This window comes from Crocodylus siamensis, chromosome 15 (genome assembly GCF_052110815.1).
Source record: "Crocodylus siamensis isolate JL-2025a chromosome 15, ASM5211081v1, whole genome shotgun sequence".
Classification (NCBI taxonomy): domain Eukaryota; kingdom Metazoa; phylum Chordata; order Crocodylia; family Crocodylidae; genus Crocodylus; species Crocodylus siamensis.
Genome location: NC_143409.1, coordinates 41,079,664 through 41,094,205, shown reverse-complemented (window position 1 = coordinate 41,094,205; position 14,542 = coordinate 41,079,664). Strand labels below are relative to the sequence as shown.

At 49.0% G+C, this 14,542-nt stretch overlaps 1 protein-coding gene across 1 annotated transcript; it reads right to left on the bottom strand.

Moving 5' to 3' along the window:
• Window positions 1-9,543: 9,543 nt before the first annotated feature.
• On the bottom strand, window positions 9,544-14,327 carry LOC149852447 (E3 ubiquitin-protein ligase TRIM10-like). The gene is made up of 7 exons (XM_090028868.1): window positions 13,917-14,327; window positions 13,513-13,608; window positions 12,818-13,015; window positions 12,579-12,601; window positions 12,068-12,177; window positions 10,440-10,481; window positions 9,544-10,064 (listed from the first exon to the last, which is right to left on the bottom strand). The coding sequence occupies exons 1-7, from the start codon at window positions 14,325-14,327 to the stop codon at window positions 9,544-9,546; spliced, it is 1,401 nt and encodes a 466-aa protein (XP_089884994.1).
• Between the last annotated feature and the right edge of the window lie 215 nt (window positions 14,328-14,542).

Below are 14,542 nucleotides of genomic sequence, written 5' to 3'. Positions count from 1 at the left end.
ATAATCTCTCTCAGAGCCAGTACAGGAATTAATATTTCCAGGTTATTTTTGACCACAGGCAAACTGCGCTTAACCTTTAGACTTTGCTGTAATAAAGATAATATGCTTTTTAAAACCCCACTAGGTTAGCAATATAAAGGTTGATTCTTAGTCATCTATTAACTGAGGAAGGTTTTATTATTTTCAGGATGACAGTAAGAGTGTAATTTTTTTATTATATAAGGTATTTAAAGTTTTCTTAGAGCATGAAAAAGAATCTCTTCAAAATGTGTCTTCCCTTCTGAGAAACTGGAGCTGACAGTATCTGTTTGAGAGACAACTATTCTTCTTAGTACATTATCAGGATGTGAAATAGGTTGAACTTCCCAGTTCTACTTTTGCTTTCTAGCTCTGGGAAAGCAACAAAAGAAACAATATACAGATTTTAAGTTGAAATATTGAAGCAAAAGTGGGTGTTGCTCTTCTTAACACTGCTCATTCTTCATCAGATTTATTCTGCTGTCTGATGAATGGAAATATTTACTGAAGACATGAACAAGGTAGAAAAATGGATGAGCATTTAGGAGGAAAAAGCAGAATGTCTAGTAGATACTGAAACTATTCAAATGATTTTCTCTGGAACTCATGAGCTTTGTTCATTTGGGGTATGTCTACCCTATGGGCCCACCAATTTCTGGAAGAGCTGCATGGGAAAGTTCCTGTGCCCTTAGAGGGAAGGACCAGGTCCTTGAGGGGATTGAAACCCACATTTCCCACTTTCTCACATCCCATGGAGTTCTCTAACCCCCAGATATAGCAACCCACCCAGGCGGCCCGAAGGGGCACCACTGCTGCGGAGGGAAAGACCGGGCCCCCCAACAGCTCAGTGGCAGCTCGGCCCACCGGCAGCTAGCCCACTGGCAGCTTGCCCCCCAGCTGTGGAAGAGGTGGGTAGGCTCCACCAAAAAGAAAGAAAAGAATCAGGCCCCTTGCCACTAATGTATTCAGCAGGTGCCTGCTGAAGGCAAAAGCGGCAAGGAGTCCAATCTTTTTTTCTGTGAAGCCTGCCTACCTCTCCTGAAGCCAGGAGGCAGTTGAGGGGGGGCAGGTGGCTAATAGCTGCAACAGATCATTGCAAACTAAACTACATTGGGATATAGTTTAGTTTGCAATTATGCAAACTCATTTAAAACCCCCAAACCTCTTGCATGTGTATAGTGTAATGCCGTTAAGCCACACAAAGTGACATTTTCATCACGTGTACATGGGAATGGCATCACATGTACAAGTGCCCCCTGATTGAGGCTGTTTATACTGAACCAGATTCCTAATACTTTTACTGAGGTCCCACCTAACCACATCCGTGTGGGTTTTTACCTTAGCAAGCAGTTGTTTGTTCTGGTCAAGGTGTTTTCAACAGCACTCTTTTGGCCCTGATCCTGCACAGGACAATCACTGATTGCAATGGCAGGCTGAGCAAGAGAAAAGTGAGGCAGTGTTGGGCTTTGGGATTCTTATAACACAACCAGTTGTGGCTTAAACCAGTTCCTCTCTGTGAATTGATGATTGCTGTCTGTAGGCAAAGAGTTAAGAGTTTTCATTAGCAATTCCAGAGCAAAACTGAAACTATGGACTACTGCCAAGCCAGCAGAAAGCAAGCCTCAGTTTCAGGAAGGGAAACACCCTTATGTCTGCTTCAGATTTATAGGTTTCATAGATTTCATAGACATTAGGGCTGGAAGGGACCTCAAAGATCATCAAGTCCAGCCCCCTGCCTCAGGGGCAGGAAGTCAACCAGGGTCAAAGGATCCCAGCAAGGTAAGCATCCAAGCATTTCTTGAATGAGTCCAGAGAAGATGCCTGCACCACCTCTGGGCGGAGTCTATTCCAGGTCTTGGAGGCTCAGACAGTAAAGAAATTTTTTCTAATGTCCAGCCTAAAACGATCATGTAGGAGTTTATAACTGTTGATCCTTGTTTTTCCTTGGGGCACTCTGGTGAACAGATGTTCTCCCAGATCCTGATGAACACCACTTGTGTGCTTATAGGTAGCCACCAGGTCCCCCTGAGCCTGCGCTTTTCCAGACTGAAGAGTCCCATGGCTCTCAGCCTCTCTTCACAGGGCCTATTCTCTTGCCCTCTCATCATGCACGTGGCTCTTCTCTGGACTCTCTCAAGCTTCTCCACATCCTTCTTGAATTGTGGAGCCCAGAATTGGATGCAGTACTCCAGCTGCAGCCTCACCAAGGCCAAGTATAGTGGGAGGATGACACCCTAAGATTTACCTGAGAAGCATTTAAAGATACAAGCCAGGGGTTTTTTTGCTTTACCAGCTGCAACATCGCATTGGTGGCTCATGTTCATCTTGTGGTCAATCATGACCCCCAAGTTTCTTTCAGCAGTGGTGCTAGCAAGCGCAGCGCTGCCGAGCCTATAAGTATGCTGCAGGTTTTCTTTCCCGAGGTGGAACATTTATCAGTATTGAACATCATCAGGTTTGTATCAGCCCACTTACTAAATTTATCCAAGTCAGTCTGGATCATTAGCCTGTCCTCAGGTGTGGAGGCTATGCCCCAAAGTTTAGTGTCATCAGTGAACTTAGCCAGTGCACTTCTGACACCAACGTCCACATCATTGATAAAGATATTGAAGAGAACCGGTCCAAGGACAGACCCTTGGGGAACACCACTGGTCACGAAGCACCATAATGACTCACTGCCATCAACCACTACTCTCTGGGTCCGACCTCGGAACAAATTACCCAGCCATCGGACTGTGATGTAGCTGAGGCCACATTTGGCCAATTTTTCCATGAGGAGGTCACGGGACACCAGATTAAAAGCTTTTTTAAAGTCCAGGTATATGACATCAATCTCTTCTCCCTTGTCCAGGTGATATGTCAGCTGGTCATAGAAGGAGATGAGATTGGTCAAGCGAGACCTACCTGCGACAAGCCCATGCTGGCTGTCCCTCATTATGTTGCCCTCAGCCAGCTTGTCTAGAAGGGTCTCATTGACAATTTTCTCAAGAATCTTACCAGGGATTGAGGTCAAGCTGATTGCCCTGTAATTCCTGGGATTTACTTTCCGCACTTGCTTAAAGATGGGTACCACATTGGCCTTCTTTCAGTGTTCAGGTACTTCACCTGAGCAGCACGAATTTTCAAATATTTTTGCCAATGGCTGAGCTGTGACATCTGCCAGCTCCTTGAGTACCCTACGGTGTAGTCTGTGAGGACCAGCTGACTTGAAGGTGTCCAGCCTCTCAAGGTGATCCTTTACTAGATCAGCACTGCTGCTGGGTATAAATACACCCTCACCCTGGCCATCCCGCGTCTTGCAAGGCAGGGGGGTCCCATTGGACTGATGAAAGACTGATGCGAAGTATCCATTAAGCAGGTTGGCTTTTTCCTGGGCATCACTTATCAACTGTCCCGTTTGGTTCAGGAGGGGTCCAATGTTACCCTTGCTTTTTTTCTGACTCCCTACATATCTGAAAAAGGATTTTTTGTTATCCTTGATATGTGAACCCAGATGGAGCTCGGTTGCAGCCTCGGCTAAGTTTGGTTACAGCCTTGGCTAGCTTGGTTTAGCAGATTTCAGAGCTGAGGAGGGCAAAACTAACCCAAGCTGGACTCCCCCTCTGAGCCATGGCCACAAGGAGCCCTGTAGAAAATCTCCAGGATGACACAACCTGTTTCATCTGCCTGGAGTTCTTCAGGGACCCAGTGATGATCATGGACTGTGGGCATAGCTTCTGCCGAGCCTGCATCAGCCAGTGCTGGGAGGGAAAGGAAAAAGATGTCTCCTGCCCTCAGTGTAAACTGATCTTTCCACAAAGGAACCTGGGCCCGAACAAGGTGCTGGCAAATTTTGTCAGTATAACCAAGCAGCTGTATGCACCAGCAGCCAATGGAGCAGAAAAGGAGTGGGTGGGTAAGAAACATGGAGAGGCCTTGAATTTTTTTGGCAAGAAAGATCAAATCCTCCTCTATTTAGTGTGTGACAAATTCCAGGCGTGCTGAGCTTACACTGTGGTTCCCATAAAGAAGGCTGCCCAGGAAAAAAAAGGTAGGTGATCGCTATTTGGACTAATGCATAATGGTTTTGGCAGACAAGGTTCTTTGGGGAAATATGACTTTGGAACTTCACACAAGGTCAAAGTTGTCATGTGCTTTCTGGCACACTCCATTTCTCTCTTATCCCACTGTTAGTGGAATTAGTCTTTGAAACCTTCCTGTATGACAGATGCATATCTGACTGATATGACAGTGTTTATATCACTACTGGTTTCTATTGCAATACCATATAACTATTTCTATTGCAATATTCACTATTAAGCCCCTGCATCTCAGAAGGACCTACAGAACTTAAGCAAGATCCCATCTTGATTGTGCTCAGCCATGTATAGCAGTTACCTTTGCACTTTACAGTTTGACCAGACAAAAGAAACAGAGGGGTAGGGACTTGTCTAAGTCACAAAGCAAGTCAGAGACAGGTAAAAGAGGTCCCAGGTATCCCAAGCCCCACTAGATCTTGCTGTCTCTCAAGAACAGCACCTAATGCTGAGAAAGCCTTTACAATTAGGAGGGAAAGACACCTAGAAAAGATCCTCAAGCCCAGTAGGGACATGTAGTTTCCCCCAGAGGCTTTCAAAGTCAGTTGTTGCTTGGGTGGTTTAGCTCCAATGACTCACTTGCAACATAGAGCAACCCCGTTGATTCTTGCACAGTGCATCAGCTTTATTCAACGTGTATGTTCCTGCCAAATGCTGCTTTGACTAGGCTTGGCCACAGAGAAAGTAATTCCAGGGGATATTAAGGCAAGCCAGGTTGCACTGTGTTACCATGCACTTAACCAAAGGACTTGCTGACTAGTTTAATTCACATCTCCCCTGTTGCTCCATAGCACAACCTTAGGGATGTCCTAGAATGCAGTTTTCCTGGCAGTCTTGGAAAAATCACTGAAAGAGGTCCCCAGAAAACACTACAGCTGGAAGAGCTTGGGGGCAGTAATAGGGGTAGCCATTCCTAGCACTGCTAGTGGTTCTTCACCTGTTATGTCAGTTTGGTCCACCCAGTACAGTTACTACAAGGGTCCAGAATAAGGTTCAAGGGCAGATGAAAGTCTTAGCCCATGTACTGATCCCTCATGGTTTCTGGGACTCACATTTTAACAATTAAACATTCTCAAGAACAAATTCAGGTTTCTTCTATAGATCATCAGGCTTCTGTTTGTATTGCTCACCCATAAAAAAAAAAAAATCAATCAAATAATTTTTCCTGAGGTTCCCAGATATGTCTGAGATTATAAACCTACAAGTTTCTCCAAGGAGCTATGAAAAGCTGGTGTTTGGCTGGAAAAAAATCCTCCCCCCCCCCGCCAAAACAAAAAGCACCCAAACCATTTCTGTTTCTTCAGGAGAAAATTCAGGCTCATTTGAAGTCTCTTAGAAAAGAGAGAAAAAAGCTCTTGGCATTCAGAGTGACTGGAGAGGAGAGAAGCAAGGAATATCTGGTAGGTGCTTTTGTTACTTGCAGGGGCCTGAGCAGCTAGGCAGTCTGCAGCTGCTTGGCAGCCCCAACTGGGCAGGGCTGCCTGACCGGGGAACACGGCCCAGCTGTTCTACATAAGGGCTGGGCCCTAAACAACAGAGCAGCCTTTTGCTGCCAGCAGCTGGAGGTAAACCCACTCAGCTGGGCTGCTGCTCAGAACAACCTGGGAGATAAGGGCTGGAGCTGTGGGGATGGCTGGAGGCTCCTGGTCCTGGGTATGACAGAAAACTGTCCCCTGCCAGGGAAGGGTGGTCTGGTGGGACTGGGCATGGTGGGACAGTTCTCCAGAAATGCCAGGCCAGTTACTGCCCCTGTGAAAGGTAGGTGGGGGTGCCTCTTAACCCCAGCCCCTACATCCCTGGTGGGTCCCAACCACGCAGGGGGAACCCAGGCTCATGGGAGTCTTGAGGCAGAGCTCAGGTTGGCGGAGGGACCTAGAGCAGCACCCGGGCTCACCATGAGTCCTGAAGCTGCAGAAGGGAGCTGTGTGTTGCTCCAGTAGGGAGGGGCCCTGAGCCTTGGGGAGCTATCATAAAGCTCCCAGGCTCAGGGATAAGGTGCAGCCCTGGGGGGCTTGGGACAGGGCTTGGAGGCCTGAGGTAGGGCTTGGAGGTGCCAATGTGTGGTTTGAAGCCCTGGGTATTAATAAGGCTGGGTGTTAGGCCCCAGAACATCTGTGGGGCACTGGGACTACAAGCTACTGTGGGGAGCGAGAGTCTCAGTGAGACTCTGGAGCCAGGGCTAGCCAGCTAGAGAAATATATGCAAGGCATGGGATATCAAAAGGGAAGGTCAGAGTTGTATATCATTTGGGAGGCTGCCCATTTATCTGTCCTTTGTCATCAGGGCAGATAAATGGGCAGCCTCCCATCTGATTAACATCTGATGATCATTAACATCAAGGCATGGCAAGTGATGAGGCAGGTGGGTAGGCCAACAATCAGACTGGCCCCGGGGTGCCCACTTGTTACAGGTACGTTTGGAGGGACTGAGAATAGTGCATCTGAAGGGACTGTACTGTCAGGTCAAAATGATGGCCGTGCCTCCTCTAACCACAAGAGGAGAGCCCCATTACAGTTTAGGGATGAAGGGGAGGAGTATATAGAGCAGACACTGTCGGGGAAGAGGGTACCAGGTTCTCGTGCATGAAGCATGAGTTGACCCAAACCTGAGGTGCAAATGTTATTGCAAGCCAACAGGCAGTCGGTAGTACCGATGCATGAAGGGTGTCCGGAGTTCTTATTAGTTCTTATTGCTATGAATTGAATACATGTACCTGTCTTGAGGTTAATTACCTATGCATACATGGGAAATGAGGGGTGATGGGTCTTCAGCATTTCATGAAACTACATATCGAATTAATTTCCTTTTTATGTGGTTGTGTGTAGGAGGCAATGCTGCCTCATCTACTCTGACCTTCAGCTCTGAGTACCATTCTATCTTTCATGTCTTTTCCCATGTCTCCTATGGGACATGGGTAATTTATGGGTAATATTTTTCTATATCTTTTTTACTGTTTGTCATTTAACTTCCACTGAAATAAACTGAACAAAGTATTTTACGAAGTGTGCTGCACTGGTTAATTTGAAAAAACCTGAAGTGTACACTCCCCACGCTCAACCCTGCAGCCCCATGTCACCTATTACTGCACACAATGCACAGAAGCAAGTGACAAGGAAACAGTTAAAGCATTTGTTTATTGAGCATAGGCTAGTGAAATGGCTTGGCCCTGGAGGTCCCCATCAAACACCAAGGAAGCCATGTCTGAAGCATCTCATCCCCTGTGCCTGCCAACTGAGACATGTACCTGCAACCTAAATAGGAATCCAGGCATCTACAGATATTTTGGAGAAGCCCTGCCTTGCCTCCCATGCCATCATAGTTCAGGTGTGCCTCCGGCATCATGATCAGCAAGATGCTGCCGCTTTCGTTCCCCCGCTACAGATATTTGTCAAGTGAGAAGGGACTCACTCCCAAAACCTATGCAACCTGAGTGTGCCTCTGTGTTGACTTGACATGCATCAGATCAATGCAAGGGATCTCAATATTGTGCTGTTAGGTAGGAAGGTGTGACAAAATTACACACACACTGCACATACGACACTATGGGTCCACACACATACACCTATACACACACACAAACATGAAGGCCAGTGGCTGTGTATTAACACTAGAGGGCACTTGGGAGTATTTGGGGTGCTTGGTGACTAAGGGCCACTCGGGGCCCCAGGTGGCGGAGGCAGTGGAGGCAGGACTGGGAGAGCCGGCTGTAGAGCTGAGAGCAGAGGCAGGAAGCTTGGTGGGGGGAAAGAGCCAGCAGAGAAGCCAGAGAGGCTGCAGGGAAAGCTGGGGTAGAGAGCCAGGAGATGGAAGCAGATGAGAACTGGGGAAAGAAAGCTGAAAGCCAGGAGGTGGAGGCGATGGGGGAGCAGGAAGCCTGCAGAGAAGCCGGGAGGCCAGGAGAGGTGTGAGGTTAAAGATTGGAGCAGGGCCGGGACCGCAGTAAGACAAACCCCAACTCAGGGATCCAAATAACAGGTTTATTAAACAGGCTATTACACAGTGAAAGAAAGAATTAAAAGGGCCAAAATCCAGCATGTTTCACTGGATTGGGCTTGGGCTGGATGGAAATTGATTTAGTGCTCACCCCAGGGCAGAGTTGAGACCCAGCAAGCTCACTACATGCATGCCATACTGGGTCAGAGTTCATTGTCTTCATGAAGGTAGGTATTAGGATTGCTCTTGCTATGGGCACGGGTGTGCTACAGCAAGCAGCAAATTGCTGAGCTGCACTGGGTGCTCAGGGTGTGCTGGGTTGGGACAGGGTGTTGGCTTCAGGCCAGCATCGTGCCCCTGGGTAGCTGAATTCAGAAGGTTGAAAGTTTGCCCATAGAGCAAAGTGAGAAGGACTAGGAGTCATGCATCCTGGGCTACTGGAAGAATGAAATTGAGCTCCCCCCTTCCCCCACCCCTCCAAAAGAGATTAACAATACCCTCAGTGACCTGGGTAAAATGGAGAAAAAAGATAACACTTGCCTGAACCAGCATAACACAGGTTAACATGCTGCGATGGATGAATGATCCTGTTTTAAGGGCACTTACGATGGTTTAAAGATAACTATGACACCAAAGAAAATGGTTGTTCATCCCACAGGGGACATCCTGCCCACTGCAGCCAGGACATGGGAGAGAACCAGGGCAAGTGAGACACAGGGAGAGAAAAAGGGAGTTTTAAGACAAAGGGGCCATAGCAAGGGAAGTTTACATTAGTTATTAGGAAAAAATTCTCACTAGGAGGGTAGTAAAGCACTGGAACAGGTTACGCAGAAAGGTTGTGAACTCTCGCCTTGGAGGTTTTTAAGACCTAGCTAAGCAAAGCCCTGGCTGGGATGATCTAGTTGGGGATGGTCCTGCTTTGAGCAGGAGGTTGGACTAGATGACCTCCTAAAGTCCCTTCCAACCCTCATTTTCTATGATGCTAAGTTAAAAATGTCTATACAAATATCTGCTGTTGTAAATAGTTCAAGTCCCCAATGGAGCTAGTATTGACAGAGGAACCAGAGCCAGAGGAGGGAGGCACCTGCCCCTGAAACCCCTTGCCCAGGGGATGTGGCTCCTGATTTAAACATGTCCTACCACAGGGGCCTCCCTGCCCAGCGGATGCCAAGGGGCACTTTGTAGAGCTTTACAGAGATCCAGCAGGCTGCCCTAGACTGGGAGCAGGACACCGATTCCTCATTCAGGGGCTTTCTGCAGAGGAGACTGCACAGCCAGTTCTGCAGGAGGCCTCCAGAGCTACAGCATGCAGGGAAAACTTGGCCTTGTGACACCTGCTGCAATGGGCTTGTATATCCAGGCTCTGCCCTTTTGTCTATTGCTGCTCCAAGAGAGACAAAGGTGCAGCCATGGGGGTTGGGAGAGGGGATCCCACCTGGGTCAGACAGCAGGAAGCTGGAGTGCATGACTCCATCATTCCTCATGGGACATCTCCCCCCACCCGCTGTCTCAGGACTTAATGGTGCAGCTTGAGCTCAGATCCAACTGACCACAGCCAGAACCAGGGCCGGATTCTGGCCCCAGCAAAGGAGGCCGGTGGGAAGGTGAAGATCAGGGCATCAGTCTCAGCATTGATAAATGACACCTGCCCCCCTCCATAGTCCAGACACACACGGATCCTGCTGGGCACCCGGGAAAGGGACAGGGCAGTGCGGTCAGGAGCAGTGAGAGCCTCAAACTTAGCAAACCCGCGCCGCACAGCCCAGATCCCCTCCTCAGGGCTAAAGCGGATCTCTCCTTTTCTCTTCACAGATTCTTTGGCGACTCCCATGGCCCAGAATGCCCCTTCCCGCACCTCCACCTCCCAGCAGCGTCTCCCCGAGGTGAATCTCTCACAGCCCAGGACACTTGACTGAGTGTCAAATTTCTCAGGACTGCTGAGCAGACGCTGCCGTGTGTCTCCATATCTCACGCTTCTCCGATCCACAGAAACGAAAAGGCAGGGATGAGCCGTGTCTGGATCCAGAGTCACCGTCACTGGGAGATAGAATCAAAGTGTCAGGCTGGGATGGGGAGAAGGCCAGGGCCGTTCCTCACCCTCCCCAGCAGCCCTGTTCTGCCTGGGATTGTCCTGGGCCCCAGGAGCTGCCTTAGCCCTGCACCCCTGAGGCTGGGCAGAGATGCCCCTACAGCTCCTCAGCCTGGCACTGAGGAAAGTCCCTGTTCCAAGTGAAAGCAGGAGAATGTGGCACCACATCCACAAACCAAGTCAGGAAAATCCCAGCCAAACCCCCAGGTCACAGCACAGAGGGTTTGGGCATTGGGCTACAAGAGTGTTTCACATGTGAGGGGCAGCGGAATGCTGCAGTGGGACTTTTCTGGGAAAGCAAACAGATATTCACTTGCACTTACCCTTGGAGTATAAGCCCTTCTCCAGATGAGATTGTGGAGTCTCTGAAAGAACAAAGTGGTCATAGAGGATGTACACAGGGGTACTGGTGGAGTAGCTGACAAGGATATGCTTTATAAACTCCTTTATCCCATCGTTAAAGGGTCAGGACACACCTTGGAACTGCCTGGAGAAGTCAAGGAGTTGGCCAACTTACCCCTCTGCTCTAGTGACCCTTACAAGGATTAAAAACAGCATAGGTTGAGCTCCCTTTGAGGCACTCCCTCTATCCCTCGTCTGACCTTACCTCACCATCCTTGGCCCTCTATCTTAATTTTCTTGCTCTGATAAAAGCAAAAAATGAAAGAAGACAAAACCATATTTGCCTTGATGCATCCTTGTGGCAGTCACAAAACTGAAGCTTTTGGCCTTTACCCAGAGGTGACAATCCCATTTCTCAGGTAGCATGGACACAGAAGGGTCCACGCACTACCTAGCATGGGCAGTAGGTTGCGGCCCAGGAGGCAAGATACGCAGCTTTGTCTGCGTGTACCTAGGTGAGCATACAGCTTGCCATTCTAGCCAGGCAAAAACCAGTTTCTGGCAGCAGCCCTGGAGGAGGACCTCCTTTATCTCATCCAGGTAACCAAGAAGTTTAGGTACGTGCTCAAGTAGGAGGTGACATGGACTCTCCAGTCAGCTTGCAGTAGTGTAAAATTGCCTGTCTGATTCCTCAGCCCCATGCTCACACCACTACATGACAGGTTAGCTGCCAAGTGGGCTCCTCTCGAGACAGAGGTGCAGACATGGAGACTGGGAGAGGGGATCCTGTCTGGGTCAGAGAGCAGGAAGCTCCATCACTCCCAATGACTCAATGGTGCAGCTTGAGCTCAGATCCAAGCACCCACAGTCAGAACCAGGGTCAGATTCTGTCCCCAGCAAATGAGGCTGCAGGAAGGTGAAGTTTGGGGCCTTTTGGAGCTAGCTTCATGGGCAGCCAAGGAGAAACATGGGGCCAGGAGGAAGACAGATCCAGAAGGTGTCTGGCACAGTAAGCTGCCTGCTGCTCTTAAAAAAAAAGAGGTCCTGGGTTCAGCCAGGAGCCTGGCTCCAATGGGAAAGAAATGTCCCTGCTGCTCTGCGTCCCTTTTATCCAATGACTGTTAAAGATGAGGTGCAGGGGCTCAGCTTCAAGCGGAGGGCTTGAGATTATATGAAAAGGTGTAACCCTTGTGGACTGGTGGCTCTGGCAGTGTTCTGGGAAATGAAAAAATGCACATTAAATCCCCTCAATACGACAGGGCTGGAACATGTATCTTCTGCTTTCTAGGACAGCGCCACAATCACTAGGTTACTAGGCTAAAATGTGCAGCTTGGGAGACTTCCTTCTGGACTTTAAGTGTTGGTTTCACATTTAGCAACATCAATATGGAGCCAGAGAGCTGTATGGCCCCCTGGGCATGCACAGCAGCTCTGTGGAGGGTGCAACAGGATTGTAAACTGTGCATAAGTGCACAAATTGACCCCAGTGTGGATGGGTACGTGTCCTTTGGGGGCGTCGTGTGCAGCAGGATTCTAACTGCCCACAGCTCGTCTTCTCCCCACACACAGGAGCACATCCCTTTGATCCCCTAATGCCCCTCCTCAGTACCTGGAAAAGGGCTAGCCATCTTCTTTACAGTTTGTTGAGACAAGCTGTTGAGTATTTTTTGCAGCTCAGGGGAAATCCCCTTTGGCAGCTGGAACTGCCCCTTCTTGCACCTGGGAAAAACAATTCAGTGTCATTCTCTTTTCCTTCTGTAATTCAGATTTGTGGTAGCAGCCTTTATTAGCTGGACATACCTAGGGACTGATTCCCTTGCTGTACCTCAGCCCCAGGAAATGGGCATGCACAGACAGTAACAGCACAAACTCCATCCATAGCAGAGATTCACATTTTGCAGCTCTGAAGCCTCTAGAGCTTCTCTGGGAATCAGACAGGATGCTTCCCACACCAGGAAGAATCGGAGTTTGTATTAAATGATCTCAAGATGGAACTTTAAAGATCTGTGTCCCAACGGTGACCCTGCCCTGCATGTGGTACTGTGACACCCCAGGAGATGTGGCCATGTCACAGTGTCCAGGCCCCTGCCCACCTGTGGGAGTGAGAAGGAGCCACATACCTGCTCAACATGCTTCTGATGTCCTAGAAGGGAGAGAGAAAGAGGGAAGAGAGAGCTCAGCACCACCTGCCACAACCCTGGTCCCTCCTGTTCTAGGGGCAGGTGCACTCTGACTGACAGGGTGTGACATACCAGGGTCTAGGTAAATATTTTCCCATTACATCCCAAACCCCAAGGCCCGTCGTTCAGGCCCTTCCCCTTGCCTGTGCAGGGGTAAGAGGGGTTTTAATGTGCCTCACCTTCAGGAAGATGCTCGGTGGCTGCTGGCTCTTGCTCTCCATCTCCCCAATCAGGCTGTCCAGACGGGAGATCTCTCCAGAGAGCTGGGTGACAGTTTCTTTCTGACTTTTCTCAATCTCCCCATCTTGTTCTGCCAGCTGGGCCATCCGTATCTCATATTCCAACCTAACCTTATGCCTCTCAGCTGCTATAGTTGCCTGCAACGATTAGTGGGAAACCAGGGAGGAGAGATAAGGACCTTTGGGGAGAGTCAGGTGCCACAGTGCAAGGCTTTGTGAAGCTGACAATTGGAAGAGTTAGTCCCCTGGAGCTCCCCTGGTCTTCAAGAGATATTGGGGTCTTGCAGCTTCTTTGCTCCTCAACCTGCCTGGCTGCACACTCAGACATCCTGCCTGCTTTCTGTGCACTTCATTCAACTTAGGAAGCTTTTCTTTGCAGCTCTGAGGGCTCAGGTGGTATGCAGGAGAGAAGTCAACTGCTCTCCCCCCATTCACAGTAACACATAGACCCACACATAGACAGGCAGGTGCACATACATAGGGGTGGATGGAAACAGGCACATGCATGCACACAACAGACAGACACAGGCGAGTAGTCAGTTGTGCCCCGACCCATGCACCCACATGTGTGCAGATGCCATCTCCACCTCCCCCTCCCCAGGTCACCCTGATCACCAGTAACCAGGAGCACTTACCTGATATTTCTGGTGTTTCTGGCTCTCGCTCACTCTCAGATTTTCAAGCCTTTTCCTCTCTTCCCTCATAACCTCCAATTCAGCCTGAATTTGTTTCTGGTGGAAGGAAAGTGTCTTGGGTGAGTTTTCTTTTGGGGGATGGAGAGGGAGGTATGTTTTTGTCACACACAACCAAGATGCCTTCCCTGTTGTGATTTCAAGGACTGTCACATTGTTACTGGCCAGCTCTCACGTGCCATTCAGTGATATTCATATGAATAAAAGCTGTATAAAAGCTTCGACTACATGGCACTTGGGTCTGCCCAGAAAATGTTATCCTCAAGGGATGACATGGCTCAAAGGCACTTTGAAACTCTGGCCCCACAGAGAATGGTTTGAAGTAGCCAAAATCACTGTCTTCCTACCTTGTATTTTGGGACTGCCTCCTCAATGAGCAGCACCTTGTGAGAACTGTGCTCAGGGGATCTCTCACAAGCCACACACACGACTGCCCCGTCCTCCTCACAGAACAGGCTGAGCTCCTTCTTGTGTTTCACACACAGATTCTCAGCTCCAGGAATGAACTCCAAGTGTTTAATGTCTTCTACTACCTTTGCCAGCTGCAAGTTTGGATGGAGATTCCCTTTCTGGATCTTGGTTTTGCAGACAGGACACCCCAAGGATTCATTTTCTTTTGATTTCTCACAGTAATCATTGATGCAAGCTTGACAGAAGTTGTGCCCACACTCCACTGTCACTGGGTCTGTCAGATACTTCATGCAGATGGGACATTTCATTTCCTCTTGGATGGCCTGTATTGGTTTTCCTGAGGCCATGGTTGCTGGTGTCCTCAGGGCACTTCTGGTCTCCCCTGTCTATTCTGTATATGGAGAGAGAAGAACATGAAAAGTATGTAAATTTTACTTAAAGTCATATGGGAAGGGAAGGCAAGGCAGGGAGAAAGCAGGGTGTGAAGGGAGGCCAGCCTCAGTAGGAAAAGCTTGTGTCACACAGGCAAAGGAAAGGGGAACCCAGGTTAGTGGCAACAATC